General features: G+C 43.8%; 1 protein-coding gene across 1 annotated transcript in view; it reads right to left on the bottom strand.

Annotated features, from left to right (window-relative positions):
- The window catches only part of MAP4K5 (mitogen-activated protein kinase kinase kinase kinase 5), a 577,489-nt gene that overhangs the window by 269,931 nt on the left and 292,452 nt on the right, over positions 1–15,106 (bottom strand). The window contains exon 18 of the mRNA XM_086937299.1: positions 9,413–9,626. Coding sequence (XP_086793425.1) covers positions 9,413–9,626 — 214 coding nt within the window. The remainder of the gene's footprint in view (positions 1–9,412; positions 9,627–15,106) is intronic.

A 15,106-nucleotide genomic window follows, 5' to 3' on the forward strand; every position in this document is an offset into this window, starting at 1 on the left:
GGCTGTGCTGTCATTGATCACCTATATATTAATTCTGGTGTAGTCCATGCAATACTTGGGAGATGCACAACAAACCCAGACATTAGAGACACACCTCTTTGGCAAGTCTTTGAGTCTAAACCCCTGCTCATAAACCTACTCTAGAGTGCCTCCTGAAGTAATGTGATATTTATCTCAGTAGATTATTCTCCTGTCAGCTTTCCTCACCCCACCATAGTGCTCTTAAGCTTACACAAACAAAATGATAATGAAAAATTTTATTCAGATGTGGAAATAAGAATTTAAGGCCAGTGTCAAGATGACTTTAATCAATATGTTTACATAGTGCTCCTGGAACACAAGTTTATTGGGTGCTTTACTTACAACTCTATCATATAACAACTCAGAAGCATAGAACCAGGAGATATATGCCAAAAAATTCAAGAAAATACAATTGGGCAATAGATCTAAGTCAACTGTAAGAAAGATAGAGACAGAGAAAAAGCTCATATTAGGGCTTTTTTAAGATGAGGCTAGGGAAGCTGAAGATTGATAGTTAGGAGTTAGGAATTTCATGCCAAGTTAATGGCACCTGTGAAAAATCGCTTCGGAGTAAACATAGTGCAGTATTGAGGTATATGAAGTCAAATATTTGTAAATCTAAAAACAATGCTACATCACTGCTCAAATATGAGAACACATTTTCTAATTCTGACTCGCCATCAGGAAAATGTGATTTACCTATATCAATAAACTGATTTAGACATACAGACCTCTGCTGCCCTAAAGGCCTTGTCAACAACAATGCAGTTGGGGCTGTTACAAAGCACAGCATCAGAGGTGAAGAGATGTTAGCATTATGGCCAAGGATGGCAGCAACCCAAAGGCAGAAACAGACTACAACATCCTTGAAGTCAGGGCGACGCTTTGAGAGCTTGAGCCATAATGATGCTCAGAAAACTAAGATGGCATTGAATGGGACCTATTGTTTCTTTCTGTGGTGCTTTGAGGCTCTGAACAGCCTCTTGAGCAGTCTCCAACAATCTGATTCTACCTAATGGGTAAAGTTATTTAATCTACCGAGAAATGCAGCATTAATCAAAAGTAAAATCAGATTATGAACAGCCAGTAATCAATCTGTGTGTGCCTCACTGAACAGAACTACAATCAATTATAATTTTCAAATTCTATTAACATTAAGTATAAGAGACCCTAAAAAAAAGTTTAGAAGTTCATCCTCAAATAATTCAATAACCACTTTGCACCCAATCGTAGGAAGATAAACTTGTACTGAACAAAACCAATCCCAACTATTTGGGAATTTCCTCCCCTCAGGTGTTCAGTGTCTAATAAAGGTAAAACATTATTCACTGGCAAATCCTACCTCGACCTGTATGACTAAACTCACTGTATGCGATGTTGTGGAATCTTTTAAGAGTTCTGCAGAACAACCTCTGTCAGTGGTAAGTCAGTCTGGTTGGGTTCATGGACGTCAGGAGCTGCTGAAGCACGGAGGATGGACCCTCACAGTGTCCACTGAGGGACTTAATCACAACACAAGATCATGGGCGGAGTGCTTAAAGTTTTCAACCACTCACAAGAGATCTGGGTTTAATCCATCACTCTTTTGCTCACAATGCCACCCGTCTTTGGACCACTGGATTCAAGCTAGCCTGGCTGATGAAAGGTGATACCCTGAAACCTGCACCAGGATGCTTGTTTCCAGTCCAGAGACGACCAGCTTGGCAGTTCGGGCTGGACTGTTCCCATGAGGAGCAAGGTCAAGACTGATTTGCATAGGTTGGGTCCGAACTTGGGTGGCAGAGTGAGCAAAAGACCAATGGATTCAACACAGATCTCTTGACTGGGGGTGAGTGGTCGGCTATACTCTTTTTGCGTTTGCCATATTAACGATGAAAGTCTCTTGCAGTACTGCAGAAGAGAATATAATCTCTTTCCTGTAACTCAAGCACAAAGTTAACAAATGACTATGGTAACAACTCTCTAGTAAAAAAAGGTAGAGCAAAGAATGGGATGTTACAATTAAATAGTTAAAATGTCTTTGAAGCCTATCTGTTGAGTATATATTCATATATATATATTCGATATATTCATCAACTTTTATTCGATTATAAAATTGCATAATCATAAAAAGTACAGTTTTATAAAGATCATGAATTAATACAATAAAAAAGATCATTTACGTAGGACACATATAATGTTAAAAAACGATTTTACGACGGGTTGTTATTACTGATTTTAAAAAGGTCACTATCAATTTTGCTTCGTGTGGGTTTTTCGGTGTCTGAAGATAAGCAAGTGCTGGATATGTATGTCTGAGTCCACTTAAACGGAGGAGGGGCAGAATCCATTTTTTTCTTGCTGGTCTATAGTATTTACAAAACAAGATGACGTGGACCGTTGATTGTTTAGAAAGTCCCTCACAGGGGCAGCATGTCAAGTTTCGAGACCAGTTATTCAGTTCAGGAAATGAGACTGTGCGGAAGAAAAGGTCGAACCGTAGTCTTGTCAATAGGAATTTTTCATAGTTCGAAAGAAAAAACATCAAGTAGGGCTGTATCAGTTTCTCTGGCTGCAATAAGCGGATTTTTTCATTTTGTGTTTTAACAATCTCGGCTTGGTTGCGAAGCTCTCTTAAGTGGCCCATGCAAAGTTCTTTCAGCTGTTTCTTTGAAATGTCTTCTATTGAGGGTGGTTCGAGGAAATATTGCTCACGATCTAGGTCTTGAAGGAATTTATGGATGTAGTTAAGCCACGGTATTTTTCTCCAGTGTGCTAGGCCAAGGCATTCAGTAATAAGGGAACGTGTTATGTGGCTTTCAGTGTTACACCATATGCGGTGCCAGAGTATGAGGGGCTGGCATCGTATGGTGTCTGTTATATATTCCATGCCCAGCTCCCGATGTGCTGATAAAATCGGGGAACTTTGAGGAAGAGCTAGGATATATTTGATAAAGGCGTTCTCCGTTACCTGGAGTTGATCAATGCGACCGTGGCCCCAAATGCCTGCTCCATACGTGGCCACACTATGGCATTTTGCATAGTAAATCGTTAGCAATTCCGCTACCGCTGGTTTACCAAGTTTCCTGGAGAAAGCACTTAGTGCTGATACTGCTCGGCGAAAGTTGAGGTTCCTGGCTTCGATTGCTTTGTGCCAGGTCATTGTATCTTCCACAAGTATACCCAGGTAGGGGTATACCGATGTTTTTTCCAGCCTGTTATTATTAATGAATATGGGTTTTGAGGCTCCCCGTTTTGGTCCGATGGTCATTGTGAAAGTTTTTTTGGTGTTTACTTTTAGACCCAGGGAGTCCATGAATGCCACATATTTATTCAGCTGTCGTTGGAGTTGGTTAGGTGTCCGAGCCAGGATGACCGAGTCATCGGCATACAGAAGGATGGGTATCGGGCGGCGTGCCATCTGTGGAAGGTCCTGGCTCCCTTCCAGCATAACCTGTTCAATCCCGTTGGTATATAGATTGAACAGGAAGGGAGCCAGTACACACCCTTGCCGTACTCCTCGTGATATTTTGAAGGGGCGTGATAGTTCGCCGCCGGTGCCATAGCGAACTCGGCCTTCCGCGTTGGTGTATAATTCCCTAAGGAAGGCTAGTAACGATGGATCCACTCCAAGGCTAGTCATGGTCTGCCACAGCTTTGCATGCTGAACGCAGTCGAAAGCCGCGCTCAGATCTACGTAGACCAAATAGATGTTACCTCCTTTCGCGCGTGTGTATTTTCCGGCCAGGAGGATCAGGTTTAGGGCCTGTTCCACCGTCCCCAGCCCCTTCTGGAAACCATATTGTAGGTCTGTGATGGTGTTGTTTTCCTGGGCCCAGGATTGTAATCGGTCCAGGAGTAGTCGACCTGCAATCTTGCCCGTGGAGTCCAGAAGGGAGATTGGTCGGTAGCACGCGGGGTCATTGCGGTCCCCTTTCTTAAATATTGGCAGAAGGGTAGATGTTGACCATGATGGAAGAAGTCCGATTTCGGTGACTGCAGACATTACCCGGGTGATTATTAGTGACCAGTAATCGCTATTGTGTAAAAACAGATCCATGGGTACCCCGTCTTGGCCGGGAGCCTTGCCGGTTTTTGAGGCTTTAATGGCCTTTCTAACCTCAGTAACTGTGAAACGTAGGTTAATGGGGTGAAAGTTATTCTTTACTGGTTCCTGAACTTCTGGTTGGGGAGGGTCCGTTATTGGGCCAAAGATTTTTGTAAAATGATGGACCCAGTCGTTCTCGGTTATTGCCACGTCTAAGTGATGAGGGTCAGTGATGTTATCCAGAAAAGGTGATCTTATTGTCTGCCAGAATGTGATACTGTCTTTTTTTAGTGCACTCTCGTGTAGTTGGCGCCATAGGTCTTGCTTTATCTGTCGCCTACGGTTTTTCCGGGCGTTATTGTACTTTTTCCGCCGGTATGAAATGAGTTGGGCATCTCTGGGTTTTTGTCGAAGAGCTTCTTTAAGAGACGTAAGGGCCTTTCGGCAGTCAGAGTCAAACCATCTCGTCTTGGGGGGTTTTGATTTATTTGCTGTGTTTTTGAATAGCTCTTCCCTTATTGCTCCTTGAATGTTGTTAAAGGAGGTAATAATTAATTCGGGGGGTGCCTCTGCGGACAGACAGTCCATTAGCCATGTCTGCATTTTTGCAAGTATCTTTTGCGTGGTCTCTTCTGGATCGATCTTTGACCATTTGATGGTGTAGCCGTTCTTCTTCTTTATGGCCAGTGATTGTTGGTCAAGAGAGCTGGCTTTTGTTGAAGATGAACCCACTTTTCCCGTAAGGAGTTCCACACTCAGGGGGTAATGGTCGCTGATTGGACTGGATCCTACTTTGTAGTTTTTTAGTAAGCCTTTAGAAGTATTTGAGGCTAGGATAAAATCGATGGTTGTCATACAGCCTCGCCCGTGGAAGGTGGGTAAAAATTCCTGCACTGGGTTAACTAGTTCGTTGGCAAAGTCTAAGTCCAAAGTGAAGAGGATTTCATTAAGCTTATTTCCGCCCGGGGTATGAACAAAATGGGGGATGGGATTTCCAGATTCGTTCTGTAGTCCACAAATCCCACTTTTATGGTTTGGACATAATGTTTGATTAAAATCGCCTCCCCATATATAGTTGAGTGTTATGTTAAGATTTGCACTTTGTAGTGAAGATATTAATGCCACCATTTCATCTAGATGGGAGCAGCATTCTAGGGAGCCTGCGTTGTTGTAATAGTTTATAAGTATGAATAAATTTTTCGTTGCTGCCGTCTGATGAGTAATTTGAATGATTTGGAAAATAGATGTTTCCTTTAATAATTTCACTGTGAGTGGAACAGTATTAGAGAAGTAGATTATGAGTCCACCTTTTGGCCTTCCCATGGCGCTCGGCGTTGCTTTGGTGAAGAAGGTCTTGTAGCCCGCTAGATGGAGAGGGGTTGTACGCCAGGTCTCTTGAAGGCACAGGATTTGGTAGGTCCTTGCAGTATTCAGCCATAAAGGGCATGTTATTTTTGCGGTTAGGCCTGCGATGTTCCAATAGGCTATACCTACGCTTGTGACCTCTTTCTCTTTCACGTTAGTGGATATTGTCAAGTTGTTGATATTGACTTCACTAGCTGTGTCTAGCTCGTTGTTTAATCTTTGGCTGGTATCTACTTCTGGTGAGGGAGTACTAATCCGGAGGTTGTTTAGGTGGGACGAGGGTATCTCAGGTGTAAGGGGCAACTCTGGTCGTGCTGTATGTTGTTTATCAGACACAGAGTGTTGTGTGGTGTCAGCTTTGTGGTGACTAAGTTTATCCAGAAATGGTAAGTCGACCATTTCGAGGCAATCGAAACGATTATGGGTTGGGAAGCCCTGCCATCCTTCGTAAGCTTGATAGGGTCTATCCTGCCAGTAAGGAATTTGGCGTTCTATGTACCTTTCTCTTGGTCCACCCCTAACTATATAATCATGCGGGTATTCTGTCTGGTTCCATGGTACTTGGTGCCATGGGTCCTGATTTCGTGGATCTTTGGGATGATGGTGCCATACCCACGGTGGAGGGTTGCGATGTTGTTTCGCTGGGGGGTAGAAGAAGGAAAGGTGACGGGCATCTATTCCCCCTTTCTTATCGAGTTGAGGCCAGGCGCAGATGTGGTCTACAGTTGCGGGGTCTCTACAGGTTACGATGATACAGTCACCGCGTATTGTTTTTTTCGTTTTGCCTATCCAGGCTACCCTTCGGGCTGCGGTGATCCCTCCCGAGAGGTGGGATTCGAGGGGTCTGTTGATACTAAGCCACTGCATGGCCTTATTTTTAAGTGACCATGCAGTTTCTGGTGTATCATCTGTTAACTCGGGTACTCCTGTTAGAACCATTGTATAGGGAGTAGCTTCCGGGGGCATATGGGCAGGACGCCTAACTGTAGAAGGTTTTTTTGGTGTGTTTTTGGGTGTATTTTTGAATGTTTTTTGAGGTGGCGGGGGGTTCGATGTGTGAAGTTCGGACTTTTCTGGACAGATTCTGCTGGAATCTATATTTGCTGCTGGGCGTGGAGTGCCTACCGTAGTTATATCTGTAGGTACTGTTTGCTGTGCTGTTTTAGGAGGGGGTTTCTCCTTCTGGGGATGAGGGGTGTTCACGTTAGGTTTGGGTATTGTAGTGGTTTGTTTTGGATTCTTCTGCGCTATTGATGTTGGGTTTGAGTGGATGGCTGTTTTCTGCGTGTGTGGTTGGTTTTGCTTTTTAGGTGGGTGCGAGGTGTTACGCTGCCCCTTTATGTCTATCCGGGTATTTGAATCTAGAAGGGTGGCCGAGATTATCGTTAGTTGGGCTTCCAAGTTTCTGATACTTAGCTGAATTGGCTTTAAGTATTGATATAGTAGGTCTTTGGTTGTAGTGAGGACTTGCGAAGTGATTCTGCAGGTCTTACATTGGTTAAAGGTGTTATCATTTGAGATTGCCTTGTGTGGGAGGGTTGTTCCGGAGATATGTAGTATGCTATTAGAGGTTGAGGAGTTTGAATGAGTCGTTGTATGTTCCTGGCACTCTGGACTGTGTGTTTCTCCACTATTTGTTGGTCGAGTTTTCGGTATTGCTCCTTCTCTCTCACCTTGCTGGGGTAGATTGTCGGTGGGTTGGATATCTCCCTGAGTTTGGCAACCAGCTAGATCGGGAGTTGCTTCCAGGTCGTCCGATGTTATGGAGAGATCAGACTCAGAATGCGTGACCGACAGGTCAACTACCGATGGTACAGTGTTTAGGTCTGGAGCTGTTAGAGTCACAGGAAGGGAGCTATTTTGGGTGTTAATGTTAATTGGAGAGGTGGCGTTTGCTATGGCACCTAATGAAGATCGCTTTGCGTTTGCGCTCATGAGGTCTAATGATACTCTCTTCTCCATTAGAGCTATGCTTTGATTTATAGTCTCGTTGACCCGTGATATAAATAGGTCAATAGGGCCTGTTACTTGTGCTACCTCCTGCGCGTGTTTGGATTTGGGTTTGGAGGCACTTCTTGTTTTGGGCGGCATGTTTATTTATTGCTGGGTCGTTGTTGAAAGAGGGATGGCCCGGTCCGGTCTCTATCGGGCACTAACGGGCAACAACGGGCCCGCCCTTGGCCCGGGCTTCGCCCCGGGCTGCGTCCCGCGCAGCGGGTGCCGCGAGAAGTTGTAGCGCTTCGCTGGGGGCGGGGCACTGGAAGGGGGCGCGGCTCTCACAGGAAGAGGACCAGCTGGAGATGGTGAATGCTGGTCCTCGCAGTCCTGGGGCCGGCGCCTCGTCCTCCTCTGCGGCCTCACGCTCCCGGTCGCTCAGCGGGGCTTTAGCTGGAAGGCTATGCTACTCCTGTAGCAGGGATCAGCGGCAGGAACAGAAAGAGAGTCTTTAGGCGGTGAGTCTTTCTCCACGAGTGGCACCCGCGCAGCGGGTGCCGCGAGAAGTTGTAGCGCTTCGCTGGGGGCAGGGCACTGGAAGGGGGCGCGGCTCTCACAGGAAGAGGACCAGCTGGAGATGGTGAATGCTGGTCCTCGCAGTCCTGGGGCCGGCGCCTCGTCCTCCTCTGCGGCCTCACGCTCCCGGTCGCTCAGCGGGGCTTTAGCTGGAAGGCTATGCTACTCCTGTAGCAGGGATCAGCGGCAGGAACAGAAAGAGTCTTTAGGCGGTGAGTCTTTCTCCAGTCTTTCTATACTCTGTTGAGTATAAAAGAATCCATTGTTGAGAGGGGCAGACAAGATACTGAGGATTCCAGCATAAAAGGACAGAAAATTAAACAAAAACCAATCAAGCAGCTGGATGAGCGAGGGTAATCAGGATTCAATCAGTAAGGCAGAAAACAAATATATTGGTGTTCAGAAGGCCGAGTGGATGTGAGGGTAATCATACCTGTCTCATTGACTAACTACTACATCAAGGGGCTTTAGATATTCACTTTAAGCCATTAGTCACATCATAACCCCAGCTAATTTCTTTGAAGATTGCATTGCCAAATAATAAATAAATAAAAACAAAAACACACGCACACATAATTTAGTAATCAGCATTTAAATACTACAAAAATATTCAAAGAAATATTTCGAAATGTATTCAGCAGTGATCCATCGTCCCTGATTTCAATATTCATCCTGCTTTCTTGATGTCAGGTTATACACATTTCAACCCTTTCAGTTCACTATGCTATGAAAATGCAGGGGACACTAATGGGTCTCCTAAGAGAGAGTACCTGGGCTAATACATTAATGTACAGTTTACAGAGGTGGGTCAACACAGTATTTAAATCATTTTCTCAATTACAACATTTGAAATTATAATCCTGAACAGTTATAGGACAGAACATTTAGAAAGAGTCTCAGGACAGGCCGATACAGTTCTATACTTTGTTATTGTGACCCACCGTGGATCAAATGTATTAAGCTCTTCTCAAATCTCTCATCTAATCATCTAAATAATGAGCTAAAGCTGATCACATGCTTGCTATCTTTCTAATGTGTTGGCACAGAGCTGGTTTTGCACTGTATTCCTATTATCATCCCTTAGTGAGCTACCACTCAAAGAACATATTTCACACATCTCCCACTGTGCATAGTCTTAAGACCAAATACTTCTCACCCTGAAATGACACAGTACGTAATATGTTATTTCATTACTCAAGGTTTTATTTTATAAAGTTTTTAGCAATTATTATTTGAAAGCGAGCTGACCAAGAGGGTTGAACATTTGTAAATGTAGCAGGTTGACTGTGAAAACACAGAAGCATGCAATTTGTGTTTAGATTGAAGGATGGGTGAGCTCCTGAATATAGTTTTATGAATATGCTTTGCATTTCTTTTCAAAGTGCACTTAATATGTTCCAAAACATTTTAGTTCAGATTAACACTCAGCAATTAACAGAAGCACAAATTAGGTTACTTAATATTTTAAGATTCAAATCAGTTCCTTACCAATTTCACAGTATCTGGAAGATAGCAATCCAGGACTGCTGACACTGTTAGTCAGAGTGGAAGACAAAGGTTCAACTTGTTGCACTGAACCTGGAATACTTTGTGTTCTATGAATTTGTGGATGTTTGTTGTCTGAATTTTGACTACGTTTTATTGTTTGAATCTCCCCTTCATCTGCTATGCGTTCTTCAGGACAACTGTTTATCCTCAATGGCTGAAACAAAATCAAAATTTAGAAAAGTAATTCTTTATTCAGGTTTGTGCCGGATTGTACTTTGGAGCAAAAACAGACCAGTAATAAGCAAAGCATAACATACAGTTAATGACTACTGAACTGCAGAATGTGGCTAAATTACACCAAATTAAGGAGGATCCATCCCACATTAATACACTTCGTGAAACAAATGAATGTGCAGGGAGCATATCATTTAAATTAGTGTTACATTAAGAGAAGGTTCTTCTGTAATACATTTTCAGGTGGATCCTCAATATTCCTCCTGTAGATTCCTCATTTTGTATTGCCAGGCATCACAGGCAACGTTTCAGCAATTCACCCATTCAACACAAAGCAGTGCAACCTGAATATGTGTTAGCATATTACTTAAGAAATTAATGCAGTAGCTTCATATATGTATAGTTGTGCCAGAGTGGTGACATACATTAAGGCTAATTTTCTCAATCCAAGGATAGGGCAAAGATGAAACTAATGTACAATAAACACCCAGAAAATGAATTGGGGGAACAAGAAAAGCGGTTGGGAGATCAGCAATTTGCAGGAAAATTGAACATCTGTGAGGGGCCTTTATCTAGCTAAGGTGTCAGTGTAGTTACTAGGTAGGATCCATGATAGATTCTTACATTTACCTGGGATGCCACAGTGCGCCAGGTAGCAGTGAAAGACAAAAGGTTAACCAAGCTATTCCATTGCACACTTGCCACGCAAGGCGGAGCTAGGTCGAGCAGCCAAGACGTAATCCATGAAGTAGCTATAAGATTGTAATTAGAATACAATGTAGAACAGTAATAGAACTATCAAAGCAAGGTGCAGTCAGTGTTTAAAACGTATAGGCCTGATGATGAGCAGTAAAATGATTATCAGCAAAACACACTTAAAGGGTGTATGCACCTTGATAGCACTTAAGTGGTAAGGCTTCAACATTCTCAGTTTCAAATTGTTCTGTGAAACTGCTTGATATCCTGGGCCATAACACCACAGTTCAATGGCGGATGATCTGAATTACCCTATTCAAATTTAACAGTGCATTTGCTCATGCGGCAAGTCAAGTCTCTTGAAGAATATTTCATTGGCTTTAAAGCAAGCCTTTCAAAGTAATCAAAATTCTGTAGTAATTGCCATGGGGTTATAAAAGGAAAAGAGGTTCCATGAACTTCAGATAAAACTGATCTTAGATACAACATGTCAATTTTCTGGATCAATCTGATTTATAGTTAACACTTTGAACATACATTGTGCACGTTATAATCACTTCAGTGTTGCTGAATTTTTTTAAAATGTGAATAGGAAATATATGCACAGAGTGAACAATTGTAAACATACACAATAAATTTATTTAAAAAAAATCATTCTTTGCTACAAGTCTCTGATAAGTGGTAGTGAATATCAATGATTTGTGCAGACTTTTTAATTCTGGCTAACCATGGAGCCCAAGCTGTCCAGTTGCAAAAGATCTACGGTGGACTTACCAAGAGCTCACATTGTGCTTAGGACCTACCCATTAGTTACCATTGGTTTTATTGTCACTCTAATTTGTTTGCTTCTTATTAAATGGCGTATCTTGTCCCATCTTGTGTTTGTTCCTCAAACTGGAGCATGGCCTCTCAACAACTTTTTGCTTGGGTGACTTCCATTTCTAACTGCTTTTTGTGGTTAAGCACTACATGTGTTTTTCAACTCTCTTCCTCATGTGCTTTTCCCAAACACCTACAACTTGCCATACATGCTGCAGTCCATGTTGTTTTTGCACTCATGTGCTGCTCTCTCTCACATGTGCTTCTCCCCCTAGTCCGTGTTGCACTCTCCCTTGTGGGCTGCTCTCTTGCTCATGTTCTTCTCCTTCTGATCCACCCAGTGTCTAGTGTTGCGCTCTCCCTTGTGTATATGAGTGGACAAATAATTCCACTCCACCAGTGAGGTTCACAGAGTTTTGCCCACACTACATTTCACTTGGAACGCAGAGTTCCGGCAAAACTCTGCCAATTACTGAGTGCCAAACTTTTTTCTCTCAAACATTACGTTTGAGTCCCCTAGTGCCATTTTATGGGCGATAGAACACCTCCTGACGAGATTTCTCAACGCGAGTGGTTGAGAAAGCTGCCGCTCAAGTAGAAAATCTACTCGAGCGGCAGAGGGAAGCAGTGCCCTCTGGTGCATTGCATGGTGCTATTTGTGCCAATTTGACAGCGTGGAACAAGCTTCCAGAGCTCAAAATCAGCGCAAGCAGCTCGATGGGCCGAATTCTGCCTGCTCACGGAATTCCGTGGAATCTTGTGGAGTTTTTATGTAACTCCATGGAATTCCACAGAGTAAAACTCTGCGTGTTCCGCCCACCCCTACTTGTGTACTGCTTTTAACCTCCTTTCACCCTCTGGATTTACTTATATTGTAGCCCCTGCTTCCACACGATTTGCCCCACCTGCTCTTCCATTGTCTCCTCCTCTCGCATGGCTTTATATATTGTCTTTAGCTTTTGTGACCTCGTAGTTGCTATTTGCTGCTGAGTGCTCTGATTCAAACAAAAGAACTTCTGAGCACTTCGAAATTTGTTTTTACTGTCCAATCTTGAATATTCAGTTTGAATAAAATGGATTTTAAACATGCAATATAATCTGTATTTTATTTTTGCTGCTTTGAACATGTTTAAAGATGGCGACCAAAATTAAATGTGCAAATTTCTTTGGTTCCTATGTCTGTTTTTACTTTCACATCATGTGATACTATATATGTATGGAAAGTAATGGTGCTCATTGTTGTGCGCAAGGTTGCAAGTTGGGACCGAAATTCATTGACTTATTCTTGTTTCTCAAATGAAATCTCTTTGGGAACCTCAATTTTGAGTGCTATATTTTTTTTTTTTTTACCAGAGATGAGTTCTTTTGATGTGTGAGGCGGGGCGGACACCTTGGCCCAGCAGCACTACCGGCTTATTTACAGATTCTGACTCCCACAGGATGGTCTTGTGCTGCTAGGAGCAAACTAAAGCGGGTTGGAGGCTGCTGCTTGAGGGGTGGGAGACTGGAAGGTTAGCTGTCCCTGTGGGCCTGGACATAGTCTACTGTATCTCCCACCCCAAAAGAACTAGGGGGCCTGTTCCTGGGGAAATGGGTCTTGGTACAGACTGTAACAAAACCCTTGATGCCACAGAAGAGGCAAACTGTTGAGGACACTACCTTGCAGATGAATTGCTCTAGTACGGAGTCAGCCTTCTCGCCCAATAGGTCAGAACTGTCAAAACTAATATCCGCGAGTGGTGCCTGAATGTCACCAGAGAAGAAAACAAGTTACTAACCTGTAACTTTGGTTCCCCAGTATTGGTAACTTTCATAGATTACCATAGCTTGTATCGTTCCCCGTTTTCTTTGGTGCGATCCAAATAAAATTTCCAAGAGGAAAGAAAGACTTGAGAATCACAGGTTCATTTACGTGAAAGTCTGAAGGTACTTTAGGTATGAACCTCGGATTAGTTCTTAAAATCCTTTGGAACTGGAGAAAAGGTTCCTGTATTGTGAGAGCCTGCAATTCCCCAATGCGTCTTGCCAATGTGAGGGCAAGAAGGAGAGCCAATTTCCACTAAAGAAATTTCATGTCCACCCGATGAATCGGTTCGAAGGTATTTTTCATGAGCTGTGCGAGAACTAAAATTCAAGTGCCAAGTGGGAGGCGGAGGCCTCACCGGGGGAATGACTCGGAATAAGCCCTTGAGAAACTGTTTAATTATTCTTGAAGACCAGAGAGAAGGTCCAGATGCAGAGCGTCTGTAGCGAGAAATCACTGCCAAGTGAACTTTTATGGATGAATGAGCCAATCCTGTCTTAGCCAAGGACAATAGATAAGGTAGAAGTTGATGAGGCTGACAAGAGAAAGGGTCAACACTTTCCTTCCGGCACCAAATGCAAAATCTTTAACGATTTCAAACGGTAAGTTTTATTTGTGGAAGGGGCTCTAGCTTGAGACAGAACTTCTCTTACTTCATTCGAGATGGGAAGGTTCATGAATTCTCGCTGCTCAGGAGCCATGCAGTCCGGTGTAATGAATCTGGATCCGGATGCCAAATCTGCCCGTGGGACATCGTGAGAAGATCCGGAATCGCCCGCAAAGGAAGAGGAGGGACGAGAGACAGAAGGTGAAGTTCCGTGAACCAGAACGGTCTCGGCCAAGCAGGAGCTATTAAGATCATCTTGCACGGTTCCGCTCTGATCTTCCTGAGAGGCCTCGGCATCATCGGAATGGGGGGAAAGGCGTACACAAATGCTCTTGACCAAGCTATCGAAAGCGCATTCCCTAATGACCCTCGATGGTGAAGCCTGCTTGCGTAAGACCAGCATTTCTTGTTGATCGGGGTGGTAAATAGATCTATTGAGGGTTTGCACCACCGTTGAAAAATCTCCTCCAAGACCACCTGGTTCAGTTCCCATTCTTGGCGGACGGATGACAGCCTGCCGAGTCTGTCCGCCCTTTTTGTTTAGAACTCCTGGTAGATGTTCTGCCTGCAGCGATATTCCATGAAGAATAACCCATTTCCAAATCTTCTGGGCCTCTTGAGACAACGGAAGAGATCTAGTACCCCCTTCCTAGTTTATGTAGTGCATGGTCGTGGTGTTGTCTGTTCGAACGAGAACCGCCGACCCCTGCAGTCGTGGGAGAAACGCCACCACAAGGCTGTTCTTTTCATTGCTACAGTAATCATCACCTTGTTGTCGAATGAGCCGTGAACTCGCCTCCATTGTTTGTCTAGCTGTTCCTGAAGAGGCCGCATCCGCAATCTGCAGTGAGGTATCAGAGTAATGCATGAGGAGATCACCCCCAGAAGGGATTTGTAACGGCGTACTGAAAGACACTTTCTTTTTCTCAATAGCAGCGCCAAGGATTGCAATTTTTCCTGCCTCTGTAGGGATGGAAAAGCCCTGTCGAGATTTGTGTCCAAGATGGCCCCCCAGGAAACACACTGTCCTGGACGGAATCAGAGATGATTTCCCTTTGTTGAGAGTAAGACCCAAATTCTGGAATAGGTTCGTATATGCGTTGATTGCTTCCCTTGCGTCATCCCTGGACGGGCCCTTCAGCAACCAGTAGTCCAGATATGGGAAGACCTGAAAATGATGTTTCCGTAGGAAAGCTGCCACAGGTGTCAGCACCTTGGTAAAGATCCTTGAGGCAGAGGGAAGTCCAAAGGGTAAAACCCTGAATTGAAAAGGGCTCTTGGCTACTGTAAACCGTAGAAACCTCCTGTGCGCTGGGTGAATCAGTATGTGAAAATACGCATCTTCGAGATCGAGAGGCCATGAAAACCTCTGGATTGATGAGACGTAATATATCAAGAAGTGAAACCATCCGAAAGGATTGGGAAATTAGATAGGTATTAAGTTCTCTGAGATCTAAAATAGAGCGCATTTCTCCAGCGTCTTCTTTACCAGGATGAACCTAGAATAGAATCCTTTCCCTCTTTGAGAAGTTGT

This window comes from Lissotriton vulgaris, chromosome 9 (genome assembly GCF_964263255.1).
Source record: "Lissotriton vulgaris chromosome 9, aLisVul1.2, whole genome shotgun sequence".
NCBI lineage: Eukaryota > Metazoa > Chordata > Amphibia > Caudata > Salamandridae > Lissotriton > Lissotriton vulgaris.